The sequence below is a fragment of the Rhinoderma darwinii genome, chromosome 5 (assembly GCF_050947455.1).
Source record: "Rhinoderma darwinii isolate aRhiDar2 chromosome 5, aRhiDar2.hap1, whole genome shotgun sequence".
Classification (NCBI taxonomy): Eukaryota; Metazoa; Chordata; class Amphibia; order Anura; family Rhinodermatidae; genus Rhinoderma; species Rhinoderma darwinii.
The window spans coordinates 127,483,563-127,496,022 of NC_134691.1; the positions used below are offsets into that span (position 1 = coordinate 127,483,563).

The following is a 12,460-nucleotide window of genomic DNA, read 5'->3' on the forward strand; positions in this document are numbered from 1 at the left end:
ATTTATATGTCCAGCAGTTCTTCGCCTAAAACCCCACGTCATCATTTGCTAGGCCCCAAAGGTGGACCCTGTAGATGCAGCAGGGACCATTACATTTTAGGGTCTTGTGCTGAACATGGGACTAGTGAAGAAGTCAAAGATTAGGCAATACTTGTACTATTTTGCACAATATTACGGACACCCTTAATAAATCTGACACCTGCTCAGAAAAAACTGTCCTGTGAATAAAGGTTTCGTTCAAAGCATACGTCAATATCCATGGATAACTAATTCCATTATTTATTTACCCAATTATTATACCAGCTTATTATGCGCTGATATACTCCACTAAGCCTACAATGCCCCCACATTATAAACTGAAATACCAGTAAAACCCTAAACAAAACTATTACCAAGTAAAATCCGCTCTCCAAAAGCCAAATTTCTGTCCTTCCGAGCCTGGCAGTGTGCCCAAACAGCAGTTTATGACCACATATGGGGTATTACTGTACTCTGGAGGACCCGCTTAACAATTTATTGTGTGTGTATCTCCAGTGGTACTAGCCGGGCACAACATATTGGGCACTGTAATAGCATATCTGTTAAAAAATAGAAAATTCCAATCTGTGTGGGGTCAAAATGCTCAGTATACCTCATGATAAATTCCTTAAAGGGGTTTAGTTTCCCAAATGGGGTCACTTTTCTGGGGGTTTCACTGTACTGGTACCTCAGCTCAATGGAGCATGGCCTCAAAAAACTATTTGTAAAATCTTCACTCCAAAAACTAAACTATGTTCTTTACCTTTAGAGCCTTGCCATGTGTCCAAACAGCAGTTTACAACCACATATGGGGTATTTCTTTACCCCAACAAATTTTGGGGTGTCTTTTCTCCTGTATTTCTTGTGAAAATGAAAAATTATAAGCTAATACTACATATTATTGGAAAAAATATACTTTTCATGCCCCAATTCTAGTAAAATCTATAAACCGCCTGAGGGTCAAAATGCTCACTACACCTTAATTAAATTTTTTGAGAGATATAGTCTCAAATTGGATGACATTTGGAGAATTTCTACTGTACTGCTACTTAATGGGCTCTGCAAATACGACATGGCCCACAGAAACCAATTCAGCAAAATCTGCGCTGCAAAAGCCAAATGGCACTCCTTCCCTTCTGAGCCATGCCGCGTGACCAAACACGGTTTATGACCAAACATCAGTTTATGACCACATATGGATAATTGCAGTACTCAGGAGAAAATTCTCTACCAACATTGCGGTACAAACATTTTCTCCTATAGTCCTTGTAAAAATGAAAAATTTTAACTAAAACTACTAAAACTACATATTTTTTCCATTTTTACAATCCAATCCTAATACATTCTCTGAAACACCAGAAAGGTCAAAATGCTAACTACACCCCAGATAAATTCCTTAAGGAGAGTGGTTTCCAAAATGGTGTTCCACTGTACTGGTACCTCAGGGGCTTTGCAAATGCGACATGGCATATTCCAGATATATCTGCGCTTCAAAAGCTAAAAGGCGCTACTTCTCTTCTGAGCACTGCCATGTTCCCAAAAAGTAATTTATGACCACATATGGGGTGCTTTTTCTCCTAAATGCCTTGTAAAAATGAAAACGTTTGAGCTAAAACTACATTTTATTGGGAAAAAACATATTTTTCACTTTAACGGCCTAATGCAAATAAATTCTACGAAAAACCTATGAAAAATTATATTTTGCAGAATATCCACAGGATATGTCATAATTGTCAGATAGATGCGGGGCTCACCTCTGAGTCCCACACCTATCTCCGTTCTAGCTTTTTGTGCTCACGCTGACTCCTGGACACTTCCTGGTTACATGGTCGGGAGTTACGGAAGCAGTGTAGCATGCAAGCTATGCTGTTTCTGTAACTACTATTCAGTTCTATGTGAGTTACGGAAACAGAGTAGCTCAGCGATTTACGCTGTTTCCGTAACTCCCGACAATGTAATCAGTAAGTGACCGGGTGGCAGCGTGAGCACAAAAAGCTAAAACAGAGATAGGTGCGGGTGCCAGAGGTGGGCCCAGCATCTATTTGACATTTATTACATATCCACAAGACATATCCTCATGGGAAAACCCCTTTAAAGTATACTTTTTTTTATCATGGAAATCAATGGCAAACAGATCCACAAATATTCTCAGGTATGTGGCGTAGGGCGAGAGGGTTTGTACTATTAGCACAAACTCAGTGTCTAAGTGGATTCCGACTTAGAATGAGTAACTGCGGTGAGCCCTTATATACAATAACTTCCAGACCTCAGAGGTTTCGATTTCTACCTGCTGGCAGTTCCTGCAGTGAAATCGGCCTGGTCACAGATAACAAGAAAAATGTGCAGATACTAAACTGACAGCGTGTGTTAAATTAGGAATATGTGCTTCTTCGAGTTATAACTGCCCCGGGCCATACACAGAACATTGATAATACAAATTATTTCTTTCCATTTAGTTAACACACTCTTAACTGTTTGATTGCTTTCTTAGCCTTCAGCAGTAACATCACATTATAAACTACTAATAAATCCAATGCTTGTAGTCTAACATCTATTGAAGTCATGTGTTGTGATAATAAGAGGTATAACATCGCTGTGATGTTCTGCATATTCCTCCCACTAAAAACTAATGTCACTGCTAGTCAGCTATGTTATAACCAGGGTTGGACTCTGATGACTTTACTTATTATGAGATGTTCAGCTGATCAACAATGAATATCAAAATTAGTCTGTGATGGGGGAATAATCCACTTTACTGACAGCTTTAGTTAGGTGAGGTACACTACTGGGCCCCATTGTTTGTATAAGGGGCAATGCGGCCCCTCAACTAAGCTTGGCTACTCAGTCCTCAATTATCAGTGATCATGGAAAAGTAACATCATAATTTATACTCCTAGTTCATAAAAGTTATCCTTTTTTGATAACCCTTTTGGCAGTTGAATAGCAATTACGTTGTCCATTGAAACACAAGGCATAGTAGTTCCATCTATGAAGTTAAGTTAACCATACACATTGCCGGCTAAACACTTCTTCGACTGCCAGTTATTTCTCCCGACTCCTATATATATATATATATATATATATATATATATATACACACTTGGTTGAGCGTGCATGTGTTTTCAATGGCGAGAAGAGAATAAGCCATTGCCAGACAGGCTTTTGCTTACATATCTCCTGTAGGAACAAAATATTGGGCAAGATGAAATCCAACATCCTAGTTTCTTCTTTCCCCGACATCTACGAGGAAATCCCCCATACACATTAGATTGTTGGCCGAGCTTTTGTCGAATGTGTATAGACCCCTTTATTGTTGCTGTGAACTCAGTCCACCAGTGCTAACATGCTTGTCTAGCTGTAATCACAGCTAGTATGGGATTCAATAGAGACACAGCCCTAATTCACTAAACAAATACTAAAAATAAAATATTCATATAAGATCTACTCATTGCATTACCAAATACTAATTAAGTCCACAAAGCACATAATGCAAAAGGGAACACTAAACCAGACTTTCATATATGAGAGCAAAACGCAGCTAATGCTCACAACTACTGTATAGAAGAAGTAGAAGTATTGCTAATGTTTTCAGTGGAAGATGAAAGATAATAGAGCACTGTTTTTTTGCTATAGGCAATAGAACAGTTATAAACCTGTCATGGTTCATTGGTAAAATGGAATATAAGAATATCTAGGTACTGTCCTGCCAGGACCTTTATCATTCTCTGTCTCTAGTGCTTAACCCCTTCCTGACCACCCCACGTAGATTAACGGGCTGCAGAGCTGGTCATTGTGCCTGCAGCCCGTTAATCTACGTGTGCTCCTAACAGAGCACACAGATGCTCCCCGCAGCCCGGCATCTCCAAGTACAGGCTGCTTCTAGCAGCCTTAGTACTGGGGGAAAACATCAGGTCGGATCACAGCGGTGATCCGAACCAATTAATCCCTTAATTGCGGCAGTCAATAGTGACCGCCACATTTAAGTTGTTATAGCAACATCTGCACCCCGCCACGCGATTGCGGGGGCCGATTGTTGCAGGGGGCGATTGCTATGGCAACCGGAAGCCTAACAAAGGCTTCGGGTCTGCCATCTATTGAAGGCGATTACGTCCTGCCAGAGGCAGGACCTAATATACCTCCTGTCAGTGTGAAACTGACAGGTATAATACCCTGCAATACATAAGAATTGCAGGGTATTATAACAACGATCCAACAATTGGATCTTCAAGTCCCTAGAAGGACTAAAAAAAAAAAAAAGTTAAAAAAGTTACAAAAAATGTACAAAAGTAAAATGTCAAAATAATAAAATTTTAAAATTGCCTTTTTTTCCCTTATAGAGTCCTTTATTATTAGAAAAAAATGAAAAAAATAAATAAACTATGCATAATTAGTATCGCTGCGTCCGTAACGGCCTGAACTATAAAGATATAATGTAATTTATCCCACACGGTGACTGCCATAAAAAAAAAACAACTATACCGGAATCGCTATTTTTAGTCACTTCAGCTCCCAAATAATTTTCATATATAGGGATCAAAAAGTCGCATGCACCCAAAAAGTGTACCGATAAAAACTACAGTTTGTTCCGCAAACAACAAGCCCTCACACAGCTTTCCTGATAATAATAATAAGAAGAATATGGCGACACAAAAACAAAATATTTTTTTTAAATCGTGATTTTATCGTGCAAACACCATAAAACATAAAAAAACCTATATACATATGGTATCGCCGTAATCACATCGACCCACAGAATAAATTAAATATGTCATTTATAGCGCACGGTGAACGGCATAAAAAAAAAACAAAAAAAACAATAGAAGTTTTGACGGCCTAATTCCACTAAATTCAGCAAAAAACCTATGGGATCAAAATGCTCAATATACCCCTAGACAAATTCTTTTTAGGGCTGTAGTTTCCCAAATGGGGTCACTTCTGGGGGTTGTCCACTGTTTTGGTCCCTCAGGGGCATTGCAAATGCGACATGACACCAGAAAACCAATTGAGTAAACTTGATCTCCAAAAGCCAAATAGCGCTCCTTCGCTTCTGAGCCCTGCTGTGCGTCCAAACTACTGCATATATGTGGTATTGCCGTAATCAGGAGAAATTGCTTTACAAATCTTGGGGTGCTTTTTCTTCTTTATTGCTTGTAAAAATGTATAATTTCTAAGTTTTATTGAAAAAAATTTAGATTTTCATTTTTACGGACTAATTTCATAAAATTCAGCAAAAAACCTGTGGGGTTAAAATGCTCACTACACCCCTTGATGAATTCCTTGAGGTGTGTAGTTTGCCAAATGGTGTCTTTTTGGAGGTGTTTCCACTGTTTTGGCACTACAAAACCTTCAAACCTGACATGGTGCCTAAAATATATTCTAATAAAAAGGAGGCCCCAAAATCCACTAGGTGCTCCTTTGGTTCTGAGGCCTGTGTTTCAGTCCATTAGCGCACTAGAGCCACATGTGGGATATTTCTAAAAACTGCACAATCCGGGTAATATATATTGAGTTGCGTTTCTCTGGTAAATCCTTTTGTGTTACAGAAAAAATTTATTAAAATAGATTTTCCGACAAAAAAAAGAAATTTGTAAATTTCCCCTCTACTTTTCTTTAATTCCTGTGAAATACTTAAAGGGTTAAGAAACTTTCTAAATGCTGTATTGAATACTTTGAGGGGTGTAGTTTTTAAAATTGGTTGACTTATGGGGGTTTCTATATATAAGGCCCTCAAAGCCACTTCAGAACTGAACTGCTACCTATAAAAATAGGTTTTGGAAATTTTCTTGAAAATGTGAGAAATTGCTGCTTTAAAGTTCTAAGCCTTGTAACGTCGTAGAAATATAAAATAATGTTCAAAAAACAATGCAAATATAAAGCAGACATATGGAATATGTGAAATAGTAACTATTTTGTGTGGTATTACTGTCTGTCTTACAAGTAGATAAATTAAAAATTTGAAAAATCATAATTTTTGCTAATTTTCTTTACATTTTGGTGTTTTTCACAAATAAGCAATGAATTTATTGACCACATTTTTCCACTAGCATAAAGTACAATATGTCATGAGAAAACAATCTCAGAATAACTTGGATAGGTTAAAAGCATTCCACATAAAGGGACACATGTCAAATTTGAAAAAATGGGGCTGGTCCTGAAGGCCAAAATGAGCAGCTCGGTCCTGAAAGGGTTAAAATGCTGAATCACTCAGCTGTGAGTCGTAGAGCTGAGTATTGATGTAAGCCAGAGTCTTATATTAGCAGGTTATGTCTATCTGTCCCTGCCTATGTCAATTGACCTTGTGTACAGGAGATATTAAAGGGGTATTACGGTTACAACAAGTTACCTCCTATCTGTAGGGTAAGGGGTAACTTGCTGATCGATGGATGTCCGACAGCTCAGACCCCCACCATTTACGAGAACGGGGAGCCCGAAGTTGCCGAACCCCAAGTTTCAACTGAGCGGCAAGTCGCTCATGCACACTGCAGCTCCATTTATTCTCTATGGCAGCAGCGGAAAAAGCCAAACACTGCACTCGGCTATCTCCGGCACTCCCATAGAGAATGAATGGAGTGACAGTGCGCATGAGCGACCTGCCGCTTGGTTCAAACTTGGGGTTCGGGCAAATTCGGGGTCCCTGTTCTAGTAAACGGTGGGGGTACGAGCTGTCGGACACCCACCGATCAGCAAGTTACCCCTTACCCTACAGATATGGGGTAACTTGTTGTAACCGGAATACCTCTTTAAAACAGAACACCTGACTCGGACATCGCCGGTATTCCCGGATTTTTCCAGTGAAATATTTATTTTATTGATTATATCTTTTCGATCCTGATGTCACACTGGAGCTTATACAGCTCTGTGTGTGACAACATAGGGGGAGATAACTTTTCTCAGTAGAACTTTTGGTGGTGTACACCTTGTGTGGTTTCTCTTATAATTTAGTCACAATTTTGGAGGGTTCTTACCACTTCCACTCTAACATTCATAACAACTGACAGGGACATGAGGGGAGAGTGGATGAGGGTGGAGAACCAGGGGACATCTGATGTCATCACACAGAGTTGTCATTTCAGAGGAAACATGGGAGACCAGACTGTAGCTTCATGAGATATTAAGTTTGATACACACTTCATGGTCTTGAATACAAAGACACTGAGAGGTCTGTGGAAACAAACACTTCACACACTTACTATACAATTGGATTCTGGAGCCATGTGAAAGTCTCATTTTTGGCAAAGTGTATGCTTAAAACAATGCAGCAAAACTGCAGTCACTGATCATTGCCATATAATGAAGCAGAAGTAAAAAGCAGCCAAGCAGCCAGCAGTGAAAAAATAAAAATAACACTGCCATAAAACTTTAGCTCATAACTGCACATCCATTTTAAACTTAAATGTAATCAGGCCGGGTTCCCACACAGTGTGAACACTGCGCAATTTCCACAACAGAATTTTGTGTGAAAAATCTGCAGCATTTACAGTAGCATCAAAGTGGAAGAGATTTTAACAAATTTAATCCACACACTGCGGAAAAAATCTGCTGTGAAAACATTCATAACTTGCGTTTGCGTTGCGGTGCGTTTTTAATCTGTAGCATGTCAATATATGCTGCGGAATCATTGCACTTTTTTTGTGAGTAAAACCCACAACATATAGCAAAAGTTGCACTTTTTGCAGTGGAAACACTGTAATTCCGCGGCAAAAATCGCAAATCTAAATTCATTTATGAAAAAACTATACTTGACCTCCTGGTGTTGTCATAGCGATGGCTCCTTTTCTTCCCAGCTGTTCTCCGTGCAGCCCAGCCTCCTGGGATGGTGTTTTATCCCACGTGACTGCCTCAGCCAATCACAGGCTGCAGCGGTCACATGGGCTGCAGCATCATGACAGGAGGCCAGGCTGCAAGGAGAACAGAGGGACGCATTGAAATGGCATGGGGAGAGGTAGTGGCTTTTTTTTTCTTGACTTGGTTTTCCGCAGCGGAGACACCACCTGAAAAACTGTACCGCAATTTGGTGGTACCCTGCGGGTTCTAAGTCGGCTACGCTACATACTTTTACGCAGCGTATCCGACCTAAGGGAACAAACATACCCTTAATCTACCGTTAAGCTGCATTCAAAGTACAGATTGTTCAAAATTCAGATATCCCGGCATGTAAATATCCCGGCATGTAGGAGAACCATCTGGTCCTAATTTCAGGTAATATTCATGATCTGCAATCATTTTCTAAAAAGGAGTTTAATAGAAAAGTGTAATAGAAAATGTATTTTCCCATGATTTTCCAATTTCCTCTAGATAGAGAAAATACAAAATACATATCTAAACAAGCCACCACTGTCTTTAATGAGGAGCGTAAAAAAGGGATTACAAGTGAAAAAATCCTGGCAAGCTTTCACTTTTACCTGTGACCCCAGCTTATTGAAATTGAAAAGGCATCATTATAATGGATGAATAAGCACAAGGCAAGTAATAAAGTGAGTTCTTACAAAAACAAAAAAAGTTTGTAAGAAAAACAATAAGAAAAAATACAGACACTGTTTGAAAAATAAAGGGAAAATTTATAATGATGTAAATGGTTTTTTTTTGTGTGTTTTTTTTGCCTTTTACGTTTATAAACAATTTTGTATCCCACTTTATATAAACATCTCAACTATGTCAGGGCTCTTGGGCACTGCAGTTCCATCTAGTGTATATTTGTTGCAATTACTTTGCTTTCATTGATCAAAACTTTCTTGTTCTCAGCATTGAGCGTCTGATAAAAGGCAAAAAATTGTGGTTTTCACAAAATAGCATCAAAAGATAATTAAAAGGCAATAATCAAACAAATGTAATAACACGTGCATACCCTTAGATATGTAATAACAACATATGCTTTGTGAACATTGCCCACTGATATACTATTTAGTAATTCCAACAATTACTCGTGATAACTCAAATGTAAAGATATGCTGTATATATATATATATATATATATATATATATATATATATATATATATATATATATATATAAAAATTCACTTGTTCAGGCTGTCACAAACTGTCGTCTCCATTAGAATCCATACTACAATAATAATAGCAGTAACTCCTATTAGGAAGCAACAGAGAGGCCACTGTACTTTGGTAAAATAATCCGTGGTTAATGTAGTATATGGAGTAAAAACAATAATAATAATAATAATAATTTAAAAAAAAAAAATTAAAAAAAATTAACAAAAAAAATGAAAAAAAAAATTTATATATATATATATATATATATATATATATATATATATATATATATACTATTTTTTTATTTTTTTTTAGTAACTAACCAACTGAATTTAAACCTACCTCATCATATATGTCATATATATCATGTAGATCACAATAAACCTTGTGCCCCAAGATACAATAATACAGGATTGGGGGATCCTGAGTTAATCCCAGAAACTCCAAAACGGTTTGCAGCAAGTTATTTATGTAGTTAAATTCAAGGGCAGATATTAAAGGAGTTGCTATTGAAAAAGCAGCACTGCACTATAATTCAGATGAATACAACATTAGTGCTACCCATATTTGATGGCCATCTACTGTGGTCAGTGGGCATCAGTGTATTACATACCAGTCCTGCCAGGATCTTCTTGCTCTCCTCATCAGTGCAGCGATCTGAAAACATGCTCCTGTGGACAAACAGAAAAGTGCTCACGAAAATCCAGCAAGAAGCCCAGAAGAGCAGGAGAAGGAAAGTGTTTTTCTTGCAGATCTTTATTCTCAGCCATTTGCCAGGGAATATTCTCATGGTAAGATCAGTGGGAGTGTGCCATCTTCTGAGGATAAGAATGCTGGCTGCTGCCAGGGAAGACTGTATAATATGGGGCTTAGTGAAGAGCACCTAGAAAGTAAAGCCTCCTCAGCTCCCCAAGCCCCTGCTCTGCTTCCTGCATGGACAACTGGACTCCTGTGACTACCTCACTGTGCTGGTGCTTTTTGCAGGAAAACTGAGATGTGCTATTGAACTGAAGCCACTGTAGTTCCGCCTTCTTTTGTATGCTGTCAAGTAGAAATCCAACTTAACAGGCAGCTTGTAAGGTTCACACAAGAGAAGAAAGGCACTTATGAGCTCCACTTGTTATACAGAGGAGCAGACTTGTATAGAGATGTCAGGGGAAATGATGGATCTGGCAGTGAATTCCTTTGAGTCAGTGCCCACAGATACCAGTCTGTACAGTGATCTGCTGTTAGTGTAGCTCATAGGCTCTGGTGTATCCCAACATACCGCTGCTTGCTGTGCACCCCCAGATTATCTGGTATGGATCCTAATAAACTGCTTTCATCATGTACTGAGCCTTAATAGTTCTAACTGCAGAGTAACTGATCTGCAGATGTTATAATGTCTAGATCGTTAAATGCGGCAATGAGATTTGTAAAGAGATTAAATTACACACATTTTTTTCCAGCAGAAGTAAGAATGCCTGGGAGTAATTCATAAATAAATAATATATATACCTCCCTTACTGCCACTAAGAGGTACACAGCAACTATCATAGCAAATATGGGGTATTGCTTTCTCCAAATGTATCTGAATGTACATGCTTTCCAAATTATATATTAAGGCTCTGTTCACACCAAATTTGGTGTGTACATCCACCATTTGTATATGCCAGATGAATAGCACGGATATTTGTAACTGCATGTCATAAAGTTACATATGCAACCTATATAACCTTAAATGTACATTAACTTTTCAAACAACCTATGCCATGCAAATTATGTGTGAAGTTCCTGCCATTGGGTGTCTCCCTTCTTGTAATCTGCTGTCCAACCCCTGTTGTCAAGCAAAATCCGTCCCAAGTTACAGAGCCGAGTAGACAGACTGCAGAAAGTGGGGTGGGTGTCTTTTTACTGCCTTCCCATAGAAGTGTATGGATAGGGGAGGGGGAGCAGGAGAAGGGAGCAGAGAGAGAGAGACACACACACACACACACACACACACACACAGACATAATAGTCTATGGAGAGGGGAGGGGAGCAGAAGGAGAGAACAGGAGAAGAGGGAGAGACGCACAGGTGCTGCCCATAGAAGTTTATGGAGAGGGGAGGGGGAAGCAGAGCAGACAGCAGGAACAGAGTGAGAGGTCCATGGGGAGGGGAGCAGGAGGAGAGTTAAAAAGACACAGTCATGCTGTCCATAGAAGTCTATGGGGAGGGGGGAGAAGAAGCAGAGTGAGAGATATATACACTGACGTGCTGCAGCTTCCTAGTAAGTGCTATGTCTCACCCCATTGCTGGATTCTTATCTACACTGCTCATTACTGCTGTACAATCTTCTTCATGCTGCTATTGCTTCTATATATGTGACAGATAGAGATAGATAGGAGAGCAGGATTCTCCTCTTCTCTATGTACAGTTTATAGAAGACATGATAGCAGTTCAGCTCCGCTCACTAGCTCAGAGACAACTGAGAATTAGAAAACTGCAGAGGGGAAACTTCTAAAAAAAATTGCCAATGGGGTAGTGTAACAGAATTTGGTGAACCACAGGAAGTAATTGAGCTGCTGCCTGCATAAATTGAGCTGCACTGCCGTCTATGGAGATTAAATACAGTTAATCTCCTATAGTGGCACACTATAGTAGGTGTGACAGCATGATAGTCAGTCTCGTGGGGCTGATGTGTATGATCACTAGGACCTATTGTACACTGCAGCGGTGCCCCAGCAAAATAACTGAGACAGCGGTGCAGGACAGCCATGCATTGATAAGCTGTGGTTCAACAGTACTGCTTTAATTAATACGCTCTGACTGATTTAGCAGAGCAAGGACGCGGCTAGCTCCACCCTGCTTTTGGTAGAAAGTGAGACAACCCTCGGAGGTTGTCGCCGATGAGACAACACCTTATACCATCCTATTTTAATAAAGAGATATAGTAGGAGTATAATATTATTTAATTTAGGACCACTTTCCTCCCAAGAGTCTGCATTCAATATATACTTATTCGCCTTCTGAGTAGAAGTTAAAAGTGGCTGTCTCAGAATTAATTAAATAAAAATAAAAATCAGACATAACAATAATATAGTCCATGGCAGTCTCTTTCCAACAAAGCCAAAACCAGCCCTGTATCTTACATGAATCCAGAGATCTCCCCATACATTGCTGATTTTCTTCAGGCTGGCAGCTCAGGGGCGTGTCCTTTCTGCTGCAGCTCCTCCCCCTCCTTGTCACAGCTTGTATAGGCAGATTGTTTTGTTTCACTGCCTCTGCCTCCTCTCTTGGGGAAGCTTTACAAATGCCCCCCCCCCCCATTACAATTATTATTAGAAGGAGGGCCAAGCCCTATATAATTCAAGAAGAGGGAGAACCTGCAGCATAGACACAGTGAGAGGATGAGCAGGAGAGGGAAGAGCTCAATGTTGTATGTAAGCGGTGGTGTATGTAGGCTCTTTCTTCATCTAAGCAAACTGCTG

At 39.4% G+C, this 12,460-nt stretch overlaps 1 protein-coding gene across 1 annotated transcript in view; it reads right to left on the bottom strand.

Moving 5' to 3' along the window:
- Nucleotides 1-9,877, bottom strand: part of DIPK1C (divergent protein kinase domain 1C) — a 76,167-nt gene extending 66,290 nt beyond the window's left edge. The window contains exon 1 of the mRNA XM_075828382.1: nt 9,622-9,877. Within this exon, the coding sequence (XP_075684497.1) occupies nt 9,622-9,798 (177 nt within the window). The 5' untranslated portion in view covers nt 9,799-9,877. The remainder of the gene's footprint in view (nt 1-9,621) is intronic.
- Nucleotides 9,878-12,460: the final 2,583 nt, after the last annotated feature.